The 16,342-nt window shown below is 31.6% G+C and overlaps 1 protein-coding gene across 1 annotated transcript; it reads left to right on the top strand.

The window, feature by feature from the left end:
- The first annotated feature begins 7,547 nt into the window (after positions 1-7,547).
- LOC129900251 (2-oxoisovalerate dehydrogenase subunit alpha 1, mitochondrial-like) lies at positions 7,548-16,031 on the top strand. The gene is made up of 9 exons (XM_055975182.1): positions 7,548-7,803; positions 10,407-10,547; positions 10,908-11,090; positions 14,410-14,567; positions 14,678-14,777; positions 15,010-15,121; positions 15,225-15,364; positions 15,443-15,628; positions 15,721-16,031. The coding sequence occupies exons 1-9, from the start codon at positions 7,630-7,632 to the stop codon at positions 15,886-15,888; spliced, it is 1,362 nt and encodes a 453-aa protein (XP_055831157.1). The 5' UTR covers positions 7,548-7,629; the 3' UTR covers positions 15,889-16,031.
- The last annotated feature ends 311 nt before the right edge of the window (positions 16,032-16,342 follow it).

Raw genomic sequence — 16,342 nt, 5'->3', positions numbered from 1 at the left:
TTTCTATCTGAACATGTTTCAGTAAAACAACCATAACTTTCTATTTTTGAGTCTATGTTCAAAATTTCAAGTGATTTGGAGTTGTGGAGAAAAATTTTCCATCAAAAGATGTTAAAGTTTTGAATTTTTGAATTTTTAAAAAAATTTGTCTTATTGAGTTATGTTGAATTTGAGCTCAAAAAATATTAAATTTTGATATCTAACTCGGAGGAATGCTACGATTGAATTTTTAAGTGATTTCATGAAAAATTAAAGAAGTTGGAAATTTATAGTTCTTGGTGTTCTTCACATGTTATTGGTGGTCTTGAAGAAGAAGGAGCAAAAAGAGTACATTTGATCCAAAACTCCAATTGAAAAATGTTAAAAGTTGTTTGAGTGATTTTACAAAATTAGAGTTAAAAAATAATTGCATAGATGAACTTTTTTCTCAAACGACAATGACATAAATGAGCCAAACTTTTAAGAGATGACATAAATGAACCTTTTCTAAAAGTTTGATGGCATTATCTCCATTTTATTCAAATGCTCTATGCTCTGTTTTTTATTTCTTAGCGGCTCGTTCTTTTTCTCTTTTTTAATGATTACTAATCAAGATCAAATACAATTACATTTGAAGTTTTAGTAGGTAGACAGGCTCCTTAACGCTATCAATGATGTCTTAACAACTTTCACTCTTTAAAAAATTTTAACATTTAATTTTTATTTCATTTAATTTTTTTATCCACATAATTCTTCAAGCATTTAGAATCACTAACCCCCTTCAATTTATTTTATTTATATATTTTAAAATAATTATTTTATTAAATAAATAACTTTTATTAATTTCAAAAACCAAAATCAAACACTTTAAATAATTAAAAATTAAATATGTATAATCAAATAATACAGAAATTAAAACTGAAATTATGAATAGTTATTTCCTCTACAAGTTATATGTGTGAATATGCTAAAAGTTTGGGGCCACTTAAATTTGGTATGCCACACGCTGGATTTTGCAGCATTTGAGATTTCTATTTCCTAAGTATATTGCAGGGTCTCATATTGAATATTTTGATTTGATATTTTGTTGTTACGATTCGAATCCGATTCTGATGACACTCATCTCAACTCATATAGAATCATAACCATCCACGGTGGAAGGTAAACCCACAACGAAGTCCATGGTGATCATTTTCTACTTCCAAATAGGAATAAGCATCCTCTGACTCACACCCCCAGGCCGCTTGTGCTCACACTTTACCTGTTGACAAGTCAAACACTTGGACACGAACTCTGCAATATCCCTCTTCATCACATACCACCAATAGTGCTGGCACAGATTATGATATATCTTGTCCGCTTTCGGATGGATGGAATACCTTGAACAATAAACCTCTTCCAAAATAAGTCTAGTCAAGTCACCCACCTTAGGCACACAAATTCTGCCGCCAATCCTCAATACGCTTTTCGAATAAAGTACCACCTCCTTAGCTTCGCCTTTTAATACCTTGTCTCGAATGATACATAACTTCCCATTCTCAAACTGTCTCTCCCGAATCTGCTCAACAAAAGGAAGAACGTGCCTCTACAAAGGCAAGAACACCACCATCCTCTGAAATCTGCAATTGGACAAGGCTATTAGCCAGTCTCTGAACATCTCTAGACAATGGTCGCTCTTCAACTCGGATCGCGACAAGACTCTCCATACTAGAGGACTTCCTACTCAAGGAATCCGCCACCACATTGGTTTTTCCTGGGTGATACAAGATAGTCATGTCGTAGTCCTTCAGCAACTCAAGCCATCTACTTTGCCTCAAGTTCAGATCCCTCTGACTAAATATATATTGAAGACTCTTATGATCGGTGAAGACCTCGCAATGCACACCGTATAGGTAATGATGCCATAACTTAAACACGAAAACCACAGCCGCTAACTCCAAATCATGAGTAGGATAGTTTGTCTCATAGGGCTTCAATTGTCTCGAGGCATAGGCAACCACTTTCCCCTTCTGCATCAACACACCGCCTAAACCAACACCGAAAGCATCCCAATATACAGTAAATCCCACACCTTCCACGGGTAGCATCAAAACAAGAGCCAAAGTCAATAAAGTCTTAAGCCTTTAGAAGCTACTTCACACTCGTCGGACTAATGAAAATCCACGGCCTTCTGAGTTAATTTAGTCAATGAAGCTACAATAATAGAGAAGCCCTGCACAAACCGTTTATAATAACCGGCTAACCCCACAAAACTATAAATCTCAGTAGAAAAAGTAGGCCTTGTCCAACCTCTAACTGCCTCAATCTTAGCTGGATCCACTCTAATTCCTTCTTTGGACACCACGTATCCTAAGAATGTCACTGAATCAAGCCAAAATTCACACTTGGAGAACTTTGGATACAACTTTTCTTCCCTCAACTTCTGAAGTACTAACCTCAAATAGCGGACATGATCTGCCTCAGTCTTGGAATACACCAAGATGTCATCAATGAATACTATCATAAAAGAATCTATGTACGGGCGAAATACTGCGTTCATCAACTCCATGATTGCTGCGGGGGCGTTGGTCAACCCAAATGACATCAGCAAGAACTTATAGTGACCATAACAAGTCCGAAAAATTGTCTTAGGGATATCTGACTCCCTAATCTTCAACTAATGATAACTGGACCTTAAGTCTATTTTGGAAAACAAGAAATTGGAAAAAAAATACGCGAACTGAAAAACTGGAAAAAAAATACAGAGGAAGAAAGAAAAGAAAGGGGAAAAAGAAAAATAAAGGAGAATTCGTGTTTACCATATATTGCTTTGTATATGTTGAATTTGACTTGATATGATTCACTTGATAAGACTATCGATGAATATTCGCGGACTGTATTGTTATTATTGTGTAGAGTGTAGAGTTGGGCTGGTTTTATGTAGGTTGTAGTTGAGGAGGTTCAGTTGGGATGACAGGATTACTTGTATCTATTGAGCTTTGCTTAGTTTTAGTTATCCACTTGCTGAGTACCGTGTTGTTTGGTATTCACCCCTTGCTTCTACACTTGTGTAGGTTGTGAGCCCGGACCTGCTTAATCTCCAGTGTTTTATACCACTTCCAAGGCTATCATTTCGAGTGTTGAGGTAGCTGTTACATCCATCTAGCGGACACTTCTTTCTCTTTTAATATGTTTTAGTCCTATTTTAAAGACAAAGACATTATGACTGTATTTTCTTTCATACTTTGGTAATGTATTAATGGCTTGTACACATGACAACCAATCTTAGGGGAATTTGAGTTCGTTTTGTGTGTTTTGATTAAGTAAAATTTTGATTTATTTCTTTTTCTTCCGCATCTGCTTTCCGTTGGGTATTAGGCTGACTTGTCTCGATGGGTTGAAGTGAGTGCCATCACACCCGGATTCGGATCGTGACATTTGCTCTTCATTTTTAGGCTTTTCAAATTATAATATCACTTATTCATATTTTTTCTAAACCTTTATCGATAATAGCTCAGGCTTTGCCGCTCTAAAGTATCTTTTATCTTTTATAAATATCGTTAAATGTTTTAGCGTCTTTTAATATTTAATTATTGTTAAATATTTTGCGGCAATAAATACATATCAGTAGAAAGATGATCTATTATCGGTAAACGTCTTTTATGTTGTAGTGCAACTAAATCTCCTTTTCAAAAGTACTTTAATATCTTGGCAAAACATGTATCAAAGGTTATGTTAAACTCCTCCTGAAAGGTTTGAGGAAGTATGAGTTCCTTTTGTTCCAAATTTGATCTTCTTTAGGTAATTTTGTTAAACATTAATGCTGTTTAATTATTTATAATTTTGGTGTATTCTTTGTTTCCAGGTATCTATAGAAAATTAATCCTCTAATAATTGAAATGTACATAGGAAAACACAAACAAATAAATAGCTTATGACAAGGAAATATAATTAACCATGAATTAACTAAAGCAGGTATGATTTTTATTACAAATCAAACTTTTAACCCGAACCAGAATTCATCAAAAATCAACAAATACATGTTTTCAATGAGCTATTCAGCGCGAGAAATATAATAGTCCAAATATTATACTCTCCCCGTCTATTTTTACTTATTTAGTTTAGACTTCGTACTCTTTCTATAAAATAATAATTGACATAAATATTTTATCTTAATATTCATACATTAATTGAGATGTTTCGGCTTACATGTTGAAAAATAGTTTGAAGAATAAGTAGGGACAACTCAACAGAATTGAAGGCTTTAAATAAATTTTTTATTAGGGGCCTAAGTAAGTGAATTTTTGAATTTTTTTTATTGTTTAAAATAATTGAATTGTTCAAAATTTAAGACAGATGTTTGAAACATTTTTATATTTATTTTTTTATTTATTGAATTTTTATATTTTTTATGAGATAAATTACACTATTTATAAAGTTATATTTATGATTTTATAAAAAACAATAATAAAAAATATGATTCAAATTATATTTTTAAATATTTTTTTTAATAAGTGTGTATTACTTTATAAATTACTTGGAATGGAAGTGATATGAATGGTAGTCCATACGCCTCGTTATTCCAAATATCTTCAGACACATGTTGTTTGCTTTAAATTCAAAGAAAATGATTCTTTCAAAAACTAATCTAGATCACGTGGGATAGCTATATGGAATTCACTGTTCCCCATTAAAAAGAATAAACAAATAAGTGATGTTAGCTAATAAATAAACGGAAAATGTTCACGAAGGTCCTTGACGTATTAGAAATGGTTTAGAAATGTTTTTCTTCTATTTATTAAATTAAAAATATTTTTAGCATATAGAAATAATACAAAAATATCCCCATTTCACCTATTGGATTAAAAATGCCCTTAACCTATTACGTTAAGGGCAATAGGTCGAAAGAAAGACAAATTTGATCCAATAGGCAGAAAAAAGGCATTTCTGAACTATTTCTAATACGTGAAGGATATTTTTGAACATTTTTCCATAGATAAATAATCATCACCACATAATACACACTCAAGGTTGTTTGGTAGAATATATTAAAAGTAATAATGTATATATCATCTTTGTGTATTAAAAGTGCTTTGTTTGGTATATTTTTCAGCTCATTTTATAACTAATGTTTGTATTAATTATATATTTTATTGTGTATTGAGGTGTATATTATTAATACATGTCATTTGAGAGGATGAAGTAGTGAATATTTTATTATAAGATTTATATTAATCAGTGTATAATTTTAATGTATTTAGAAATTATTTAGGAAATAATTAGTTAATACCAAGGGAAAAGATAGAGAAAAAAAGTTACTTTTTGTCACGATCTCGATCCGACGTGATTGATACCCATACTAATCCTTCGATGGAAAAATCATTAATACAACACAAACTATCAACATTCACAAGTACAAGAAGTGTAAAGATGCAAAAGCAACTTAATTTAAGAAAAATAAGGTTGAGTCCTCATAAACTCAGCAACCTCGAACATGCGGAAAATACCTATGAACTGAAAGTCATCGTACCAAAATATTCTACCAACAAATCTTAATGAGGATGCAACCTCGAAAGAAACATAACAAAATATTGTCTGAAAAGTCTAAGTCCTAAAAGAAGGATTCAAGATAGGAAGAGCTCATGGTAGCCCATAAGAAATGACTCACTTTTGAACTCTTGACAGCTAGTGATCTTCTAGGCAAGGTCTCTTTGCAACCGACTGAATATGCCATATACTCAACAAAACAGAGCAAATATAGTATTAGTATACAAAATCAACAGTGTACTGGTAGGATCACACAGCTACTCAATAAGTGAGTCAGGTACAAGTAAATCCAACACGATAAATACATATATACAAAATAAACTTAACCATTTTCATCTAAACTAGTACTCAACAAAATCACAGTTCATTAGTCTTAATATCATACCATTTCACATAAGGGTCCTCTCATGGGACCTACAAAACTCATATTTGTGTCGGAAATTGACACCCGATTCACGGATTGTGTTGGAATATGACACCCAATCCAAATGTTTGACGGTATGTGACATCCGATTCAAAAGTATGTCAGAACGTGACACCTGATCCAAACATACAAATTAACCACAATTACAATCAATAGTCAACCATCATATCACCAAGAACAAGTTCATCATAAGTTAGGTAAGTAAGTGATCATTTTACATAGTTCATAGCATGATTCCTTATTCATATACACATACGTATACAATGGAGTAATTTAACGAGTACATGAATCACATATGGGAAATAAAACCATCACCTACCTCGAATTTGAACTTCAACAACTCTAAAGTGCATGAGCTTCCCTTTCCGAGTTCGTTCCGATCTAAAACAGTAAATACATGCAAAGGATCAACAAAATGACCTAATTAATATGAATTATAACACAATTCTCACCATAGGCCAAATCCATGATCCTAACCCCATTCTACGGCTACTCCCCACCGTTAGTTTCAAGCCAAAACCCTCCCTTAAGGTCATCCACCATAGATCATGGGTTCTAGGAATCAATTTACAAGTTTAAGGAGTAATTTACTTACCTTTTGGCACAAATTGGGGTGAAAATCAGTAGAAAATTGCCCTAGATCGCTTCTCGTCCTTTAAGAATGAAGTGGGAATGAAATAAATCGTTATGAATTTTTTCCCGATTTAAGTCCTGTTCCGTCCCATCACTATAAGACCATCCCGCCCTAGCGGCCCCGCTCTCGTGAGATTATTCTCGCTCTGGTGGGTTGCATGAAAACAGAGAACTCGAAACTTGAGCTTCAAACTCTCATTTCACAACACACTCTCAACTCATGGCGTCTTAAATCATATCCTTCACGCCACATCCAATTTTGGGAGTTTTACTCACTCAAATACGATTCCGTATAGTCGTAAAGGCTCCGCATCGTCTTGTCTACCAGTTAACTTAATCAGATTGCAAATTCAATCCCCACCTATCACATTGTCAACTTAGACCTCACCTGACTTAGAATTCGTCCAAGTCTAGGTTAGGCTCAAATTTTTCGAAGTTACTACTCGAAATCTTTTGGCCCAGATTCCTTCCCCATTGGACTATTTCTAAATACGGGGATAAGTCGTTACATTTATCTCTTAATATGCTAAATTAAACAAATTAAAAGTGAACATTAATACTAATATATATAATGAACAAATAAAAACGATTGTTGAGAATATTTATTTTTTTGTATTTATATATTTAAAGATTAAACCACTTTATTACTCCACGCCATAAGAGAAAAACAATACTCCACCTGATCATGAAACCTATTATCAAGTAGATATATTGTTTATTTTAATTTGTTTGTGACTTTTTTTTATTTTTTTTAAAAAAATCTTTTAATATTAACTTTTTACTTGATAGGTTTAAAATTATAAAATTAAATAAAATTTTAATATATTTTTTATATGTATATTTTATCTAATACCACAAAGTTTAAAAGAATTATTTAATTAATTTTCTTACATTTTGTCTCAAGTCAAAACTAATTAAATAAATGAAATGGAGAGAATATATAATATTTAAATGCAACATAAACTTGTATACATATACACTTCAGGCTTGACTCGTTACAATCATCTTCTCTCAGACTTTAAGCTTCTTTTTCATTCTTCTTCAAGAGAATTATCTCAATAATACTAATGGAAATGTTGTTTCCAAAATCAAGAAGCTTAAATCATTTTTTGCAATGGAGATCAAGAAAATGCTGGCAGCAATACTACAGGAAAAGGTCTGCAGCCATTTTCATACAGCATAGACATTTTGAGTCCATCAAAGCTATTAATGAATGCCTTAAAGATGATGAAGATGATCAGGTAAGATTTTGGAGGTAAATACTATGTGATTTCTTTCCATATGTCGTTTAAGTCTAATTTGGTAGAGAAAGTTATCATGTACCTGCACTGATGGAAGGTACTCAATCTGAAAAAATTACCTAAATACATAATTTATTTTATCATATTTTTTAAAAAATTTTATCATTTGAAAAAATTACAAAAATTCCTACTCTCTCTTATTCTCTAATACATCACTGTACGTGATGTATTTGGAAGCCGGATACATCACTTTATGCGATATATTGGTCGAATACATCACATCAGGACGTCGGATACATCACTTTATGTGATGTATTAGGACATAGGTGATATATCCGAAAGTGACCAAAAATAAGGGATTTCAGGTAATTTTTAAAAGAGTAGGGATAAAATGTAATTGAAAAAAATCATTATGGGATTTAGGTAAAATTTAATTAACTTAATCTTAACTAGTAGCTAATTAAACACTCCGATTCTAATTCACTGTATCTCGTGGATTTCTAATAGTGACATGACACATATATATATATATATTGAAAGTGTCTAGATGATCATTTTATAAATTAGAGTGTTTAACTGACATTGTGGAGACAAGTTAAGATATTTAAATATGCATATATACTCAAAATTAAAGTGTACTTGTTAGGTGAGATCAAATTTAAATCTCCACTTATGTATTATGCCAAAAAAAATAATTAAAAATCACACATTTATAAATGGCTACTCTTAAAAATTATAGTCTAATATGAATTAACATAACAAGTTGACCACCAGATATTAAAAGTAATTTTGATATGTTTTACATATTCAATTTACGATTTACATGTTAAAATTTCATTTCTTTTTGACATTTTATGTGATTAAATAATGTTATATAATATGAAACCAAAAAATGTGATCAACAATAATTCATATAAACAATTCCGATTGGGTTGAAATTATTATTATTATTATTATTGCGCGAATAATAATCATTTTTCATTTTCAATCCTATAAAATTGTGAGTTTAAATTATCAAGGGCTATAAAAAGGCGGAAGCCAAAAAAAAGGGATGGGAGGGACTAAGGAACACTTGATATATCAATGGCTACATAAATTATTAAACAATTTATAGTATAGTTATTTCATGTCTTCGCACAAATCTTAAGATAAATTTAAAATAATAAAAAATTATGATGATTAAGTAGAAATTATTGTACAGAACGTAAGCTTCATTCTTTACTGTTTTCTCTAAACATTAAATAATGCACTATGACACAATTGCAAACTTTCATTCAGTGATGGGATCTGCTACCTGACACAAATCTACTTGTTTATTTAATTCCACAAAGGATGTGTTTTGTCTCTTTCAATTATGTAGTGAATTATTTTTGTGCTTTTAACGTCTTACTATATTTCGCATTTCAATTACTCTCTTCATTTTCAAAAATGTATTCTCATTTTTAAAAATAGTTATTTTAAATTATTTATTATTTAAAAAAAGATTTTTTTTAAATTTTATTCTTGATAATAATTGTTGTTGATCTAAGAATACAAACACTTCAATATAGTAAATATTTAATAAAAAAAAGGTATATTTAAAACATAAATAAGGGTAAAATAGTCAAAAACTTTTCTTAATTAATGTTTTCTAAAAGACATGTAAAAAAAACATATTATTTGAGACGATGCGAGTAATATCGTCGTCCGCTTTTGTTGTTTCCTGATATATTTATTTCATGTGCATCATTTTGCAGTTTGTTTCAAATATGTTACTACTTATTTATCAAATCAGCTTATTAGCTACTATTAATTAGCTAAATGAGCTATAAAATTATAAGCTCGTCAAACTAACTTATAAACATATATTGACTTATCTATGTGTTTGGTAATTATCAAACATGCTTACACGTCAAATTAGTGAAATGTAAGAAGTTGATCATCCCTAACTTATGATTTTACATCTTATAAGCATTTTTGTTTTGATCAAGTGTTTTATGTTTCTATCCGTTATATCATTTGTAATCTTTCTAATATCCTCCCAAAAATATAATCTTATGTTTATTCTATTTTTGTTATTCATCATTTTTATGTAAAAGTGATCTTAAATTATATTTTTCATAAATAACTGCAAAAATATTTCAATACTTTTAACATAAAAGTGTTTACCATCACCAAGCTTGTTTGCCTAAGTTTCCAATTTGCTTATTTCAAATATATTTTTTCTCGAAGTGCATGGTTTGGACATTAAAAGATAGTGTTTGGTTAATCAACTTGAGAAATGGTTTTATCAATATTAAACTAATAATTTGTACTATGACAAGTTATATATATATTATAGTTTTTCAACTTTTGAAAATTAATTTATGCTACTAATCAAAAACACTTATTTATCTCTTAAAATAACACCTCAATTGTCTAAGATAATTAGTAATTTTTAAAAGAAAAACATTTTACTTCCTCAAAACTTGGGTAAATAGACTATAATTCTTCATTATTATATTCAATACTTGTATCCCTAGATGTGAGTTTTTATTTATGAATTCAAGTTTAACATTTACATATTAATACTTATCAACTACTTTTAATCAGCTAACACAAGCGAGCTCCTACTATTGAATCAGGGAACCTTGAATTTCCCCGGAGGAAGGGTTCCAATTACAACTCGGATGAAGTTTATCGCAGAGTCATCTGAAAAGAGGCTACCTTGTTATCGAGTCCTTGATGATGATGGCTATCTAATTCGGTGTAGTATATTTGAGCAGGTATACGACTCAACATATTTAATTTTTAATTAATTTAAATGTGTGTTTTTATTCCTTTGAAGTAGAAAATTTGTTATTTTTGGAACTCTCTTACTATCAAATATAGAATGACAATATAAAAATTAAAGGACATTTTTGAGCTAATAGGCAGAAGGAGGGGCAAATTTGAATCATTTCTAATAGGTTACGGACATTTTTGGTTCATTAGGTGGAATGAAGGATAAATTTGATCCAATAGATGAAGGAAGGGCATTTTTGAACCATTTCTAACACGTTGAAGATATTTTTGAACATTTTCCATAAAACTAATGTAAATGTTCACAATTAAATGGATTAACAATGTACATCAAATTATGGTAGGTGAACAAAGGAGTAGCAGTAAATATGTATTCAACAATGGTAGCACTTCAAACAATGGACACAATTTTCTATGAAGCACAAAGACAGGGGAGGTTATCTTTCTACCTTACCAGTACTGGAGAAGAAGCTATTAACATAGCTTCTGCTGCTGCTCTCACTCCAGATGACATTGTGTTGCCTCAGGTACTTAATTTTGCCTTCCTAATTTCCGTCGATGTGAGTTCTTGAGAAAGATCAGTCTTTTTTTATGTTGATAAAAAGCCACCGACTAATTTCCGTCCATTTCGGATCGCCTTCAAGCAGAAAATAACAAAGAAATTTAAAGAGAATAACAACACAAAGATTTAACGTAGAAAATTCTCCAATTGGAGAAAAATCACGGGCTTCTCAAAAATATATTCACTATATGAAAATTATTACACCATACAATGCACAATATTTTTCTCCATACATCCCAATTACTAAAATACTACACCCAAGAGATCTCCAAGAGAAAATTCTCTAAACCTCTACTCTAATATACAAGGAATTGAATTTTTTGTGATGTTATAAATCAAGAAGTTAAGCTCGTTTTATAACTGAAAAAGGAATTGGCCATTTCTTTTTCTTCGATGTGGGATTCCAAACTTTTTCCTTTTTCTTCTTTTTCAAAAAGCTAACATCAACAAATCTCGACCTTTTGAAGAGAAGAAAAATGCAATTCGTTGGCTCTTTACAGTTGCTCAGCTACACATAACAAAGTCAATTCTCCACCCGACTCTAACCTCAGCCAATCATGCGCAGTTGCAACTTTTAAATTGTCTGCTACTGACAATCATAATTCTAATATTAAGAAGTATCATACCCCCACCATAAAGAGTACATTCACTCATATTAAAAAATCAATCCAAGAATTTTCACTTGAAATCACTTCACAATTTCAAGAATTTCAATTTCGGCTCATGTCGAAAAATGTACTAATAATTTATAGTGCAACCCTCTTGTTGATTTCTTGAGAGTTCATTAGCCATCAACATCCTTTCCACCACACACCTTGCATCATTTATTAACTAATGTCCATGTGCAAACTTGTGAACCAGCTACCAATTAAACATCCTCTTTCATGACAATTCTAAAGATAGATTTTCATCTTTCTTACAAAAGAATATCATCCCCTTCGGAGACAACATTGACAGCATTTTCTTTGGAACTTCCAGCAGAACTAGCCCCATTATTTGGACATTTACTCTTAACATGTCCCGGTTGATCACAATCCCAGCAAACGACCTTCTTTTTGGAGTTTTTATTTTGCTTTCATTTTCCTTTAACAACAAAAGCTGAATTTTCTTGAGATTTTTCATCTCCATTCTTCAATCTTTTTTCCTCATAAATTAATTTGCTCGTCACTTCCGAGAAAATCACAGTTTCCTTTTCATACATTAAAATGGGTTGCATGTACTTATAGGAAGATGAAAGAGACCAGATGAGTCGAAGTGCCTCATCTTTATCATCAATTTTCACTCCAATTGACTCTAATTTAGAAACAATCACATTCAAGACACTAAGATGATCAGAAATAGTTATACCTTCATTTATTTAAAATTTATGAAATTGCTCCTTCAAATATAGCCTATTTGAAATACTTTTGATTTGGTACAATTATTCAAGTTTCTCTCATAACTCCTTTGTTGTAGACAATTCAATCACATTAGCAAGAACATTTTTTATCTAAACACAAGCGAATCTGACTTGCCGCTTTCATGTCTAGTTCTTCCCACTCTTAATCACTAATTTCGGATTTTTCTTGAGTCTCCACTACTTTTAGATTTTTTCGAATCTTTGTCATCTTTTCCGCTAGTTGGTCTCCCTTTCAACGTTTTGTGTAATCTAGATTGAACTAACACATCCTTGACTTGCACTTGCCACAAGCCAAAATTAATTCTTCCATCAAATTTCTCAGTATCAAATTTTGTCCCCATCTTGCTTATCAATACTACTAGATGGACAATAGTAATGAAAAAGTACCCGTTAAATTAGTTCCCAAGAAAGAGAGGTGGATCACAACGGATACACTTAAGTACCAAATCTTTCCTTAGCCAGCAGGATCGGTTGCAACGGTTTCACATTCATGTGAATCATTCTTTAGATTGTACTTATTCCACTATTATCAAAAATACAAGTACTCCAAAGCAACTCCATCAAAATGGCAAACTCCACTAGAATCTGACTCCATTTGCTACTCCACCAATAATTTTAATTCAGAAATTTTTTCAAATGTGGAAGATTAGACAAAGCTGCAACCACAGAGCATACTAAAATTTCAAAAGAATTATTCCACACCAAAGACTCAATAATTCTAATTCAGAATTTTTTTTATGTGGAAGATCAAACAAAACTGCAACCATAGAGCATACTAAAATTTCTAAAGAATTATTCAACACCTAAAGCTCTGATACCACTTGTTAAGAAAAAGTCACGACTAATTTCCGTTTCTTTCGGACTGCCTTCAAGCAGAAAATAACAAAAAAATTTAAAGAGAATAACAACACAAAGCTTTAACATGGAAAACTCTCCAATTGGAGAAAAACCACGGGCATCTCAGAAAAATATTCACTATATGAAAATTATTACACCATACAATGCACAATATTTTTCTCCACACACCTCAATTCCTAAAATACTGCATCAAAGAGATCTTCAAGAGAAAATTCTGTAAACCTCTACTCTAATATATAAGGAATTGAATTTTTGGTGGTGTTATAAACCAAGAAGCTAAATTCCTTTTATCACTGTAAAAGGAATTAGCCATACTATTTTCTTCTATGTAGGATTCCAAACTTTTTCCTTTTTCTTCTTTTTCAAAAAGCTAACATCAACAATTTATTGTCAGATCAAGAATTGGTGGCATGAGAAGCTCTTAGTTACGTTTGCCGGGCCACAACTTATTTCATCTCTATGTTTGAAAAATACTGTTCACATACTCGTTTTTATTTTATCTCTATCAAATTTTAATTAACCAAATTAGTATGGTGATTCTATGATATTTTTGTCATTGTTTGAGCTTCTATTGCATAAAATCAATTGTATATACCCTACAACAGAAAGATATAAATGCTTGCTTTATCTAAGAATTTTGTATAGTTATTAGCTGTTTGACTAAGCTTCTAAACGATCAAAATTATACATATATTTTTTACAAAAAAGTATTTTAGAGATCAAAAATTAATATTTACTAAATTAAAATTAATAGTAACTTCCTTTTTCTTTTTTTTTTTTTTTGTAATTTTGGCACTTGGACTTATTTAAATATTTATTAAGCACAAGCTAATAATAAAGGTACTTGTTGAATAAATTTGTCAAACACAAAATGACACTCTTCCAAATCACATTTTATAAGAATTACTTTTAAAAATAAGCTGATTTTGACTCCTTTGTCAAACAGTTTAGTCCTTTCAACCAAGAATATCATCCAATTTGAGAGAACATAAAATAATTGAAATTTGTTGTTATATATGTATTGCAGTATAGGGAGGCAGGGGTGCTTTTATGGCGCGGCTTCACTATTCAAGAATTTGCAGACCAATTATTCGGAAATAAGTCTGATTATGGAAAAGGCAGGCAAATGCCTATACATTATGGTTCTAATAAGCTCAATTACTTCACTGTTTCCTCTCCTCTCACGTATGATTTTTTTTCGAATCCTTTTTTCCTAATTTTCCAGGTACAAGTTGATGAATTTTGCATCTAATTAGCAATTCACAGCTGAAAATTCCATTTGTTTTGTGTTTCAGCACACAACTTCCTCAGGCTGCTGGTGTGGCATACTCTTTGAAAATGGATAAAAAGGAAGCTTGTGTAGTGGTTTATTTTGGTGACGGCAGCACTAGTGAGGTGATAAAATCGCGCATATTTGATTTCTCCGATAGTCACTTAAGTGATACTTAGATATTATCTCCGAAAGTCACTTTGTTTGTTAAGAAAAGTGAAATATAGAAGAAAGACGACTTTCCGAGATAATAACTACTGTTAATTGAGTGACCATATGAGAAATGAACGCTATTATTAACATGATATTCTTCCTTAGATGGAATTAATGAATGCTTTAACTTCTTTCTATTTGTAGGGTGATTTCCATGCTGGTTTGAATTTTGCAGCAGTAATGGAATCCCCTGTCATTTTTGTTTGCCGCAACAATGGATGGGCCATTAGCACTCCTGTAACAGAACAATTTCGAAGTAAATTCCAAGCTCATCAATTTAATAATTTTGAACATTTTTAGAGTCTGTACTATACAAAAATGCAAAATATTGAAATGTAACATATTCTTTCCAATTTCAGGTGATGGAATTGCTATTAAGGGACAGGCATATGGAATCAGAAGCATTCGCGTAGATGGCAATGATGCTCTAGCAGTTTACAGTGCTATTCGCGCTGCTCGTCAAATGGCAATAAAGGAGCAAAGACCAATATTAGTTGAGGTGAAATTTAACTCCTCCGTTACTACCTCTTGTTCATATTACTAGTGTAACTTTGTAGTACTACATAACACTCTGCAGGCAATGACATACAGAGTAAGCCACCATTCAACATCTGATGATTCAACAAAGTATCGTTGCGTAAAGGAAATAGAGCAATGGAAAACAGAAAAAAGCCCCATAACCAGATTCAGGAAATGGATTCAGAGAAATGGCTGGTGGGATGATCAAAATGAAACTCAACTTCGTGGAAACATCAGAAAACAGGTTCAAGATTCAACCACCATCGCCTTATTTAGTACGAAAATCTTCCCCAAAAAAATTAATATGATTGTTTTGGTCCTTTTTTGATATCTTAGGTAGTGGAAGCAATTCAAGCTGCAGAAAAAGTTGAGAAAGCTCCATTGACAGACTTATTTTGTGATGTTTATGACAAAATTCCATCAAATTTGCAAGAGCAAGAGAGGTTTATTAGAGATACTATTAAAAGATACCCAAAAGAGTATCCTTCTAACGTGCCTTCATAGGCTATTTTAGCATGATTTTCGCAAGATATTTAGATGGGGTTATCTGTAATAATCTTTGTTGTATTCGGCTCAATCCTTTTAATAAAATATTGGGCCGAGTTTAATTGCAATTCAAGTATGAGAAAGAGATAATTATTTGAGTTTTTCCACCTTATATTCTTCTTCATTTCCAGCTAATTTTGTGGCTACTAACTATTTTCGATCCAAAGTATATTCACTGTTGCAAAATCATATGGAATCTCTTTCCATACTTCGCAAATAATAACAAGTTCCAATATCCATTTGCTACATCACGAATAATCATTACATTCTCTTACAAGATCACGTCCTTTATTACGAACTTGTACACATGCTAATTTAGAGCTACTCAATTAGCTAAGGACGTGGCACATTACGCCAGGAATGTCCTAAAGTTCCTCCACCAAAGTGTAGGACAAAACCATCTCCAAAGACC

The sequence above is a fragment of the Solanum dulcamara genome, chromosome 8 (assembly GCF_947179165.1).
Source record: "Solanum dulcamara chromosome 8, daSolDulc1.2, whole genome shotgun sequence".
Lineage (NCBI taxonomy): Eukaryota > Viridiplantae > Streptophyta > Magnoliopsida > Solanales > Solanaceae > Solanum > Solanum dulcamara.
This window is presented reverse-complemented; position numbering and strand designations above follow the sequence as displayed.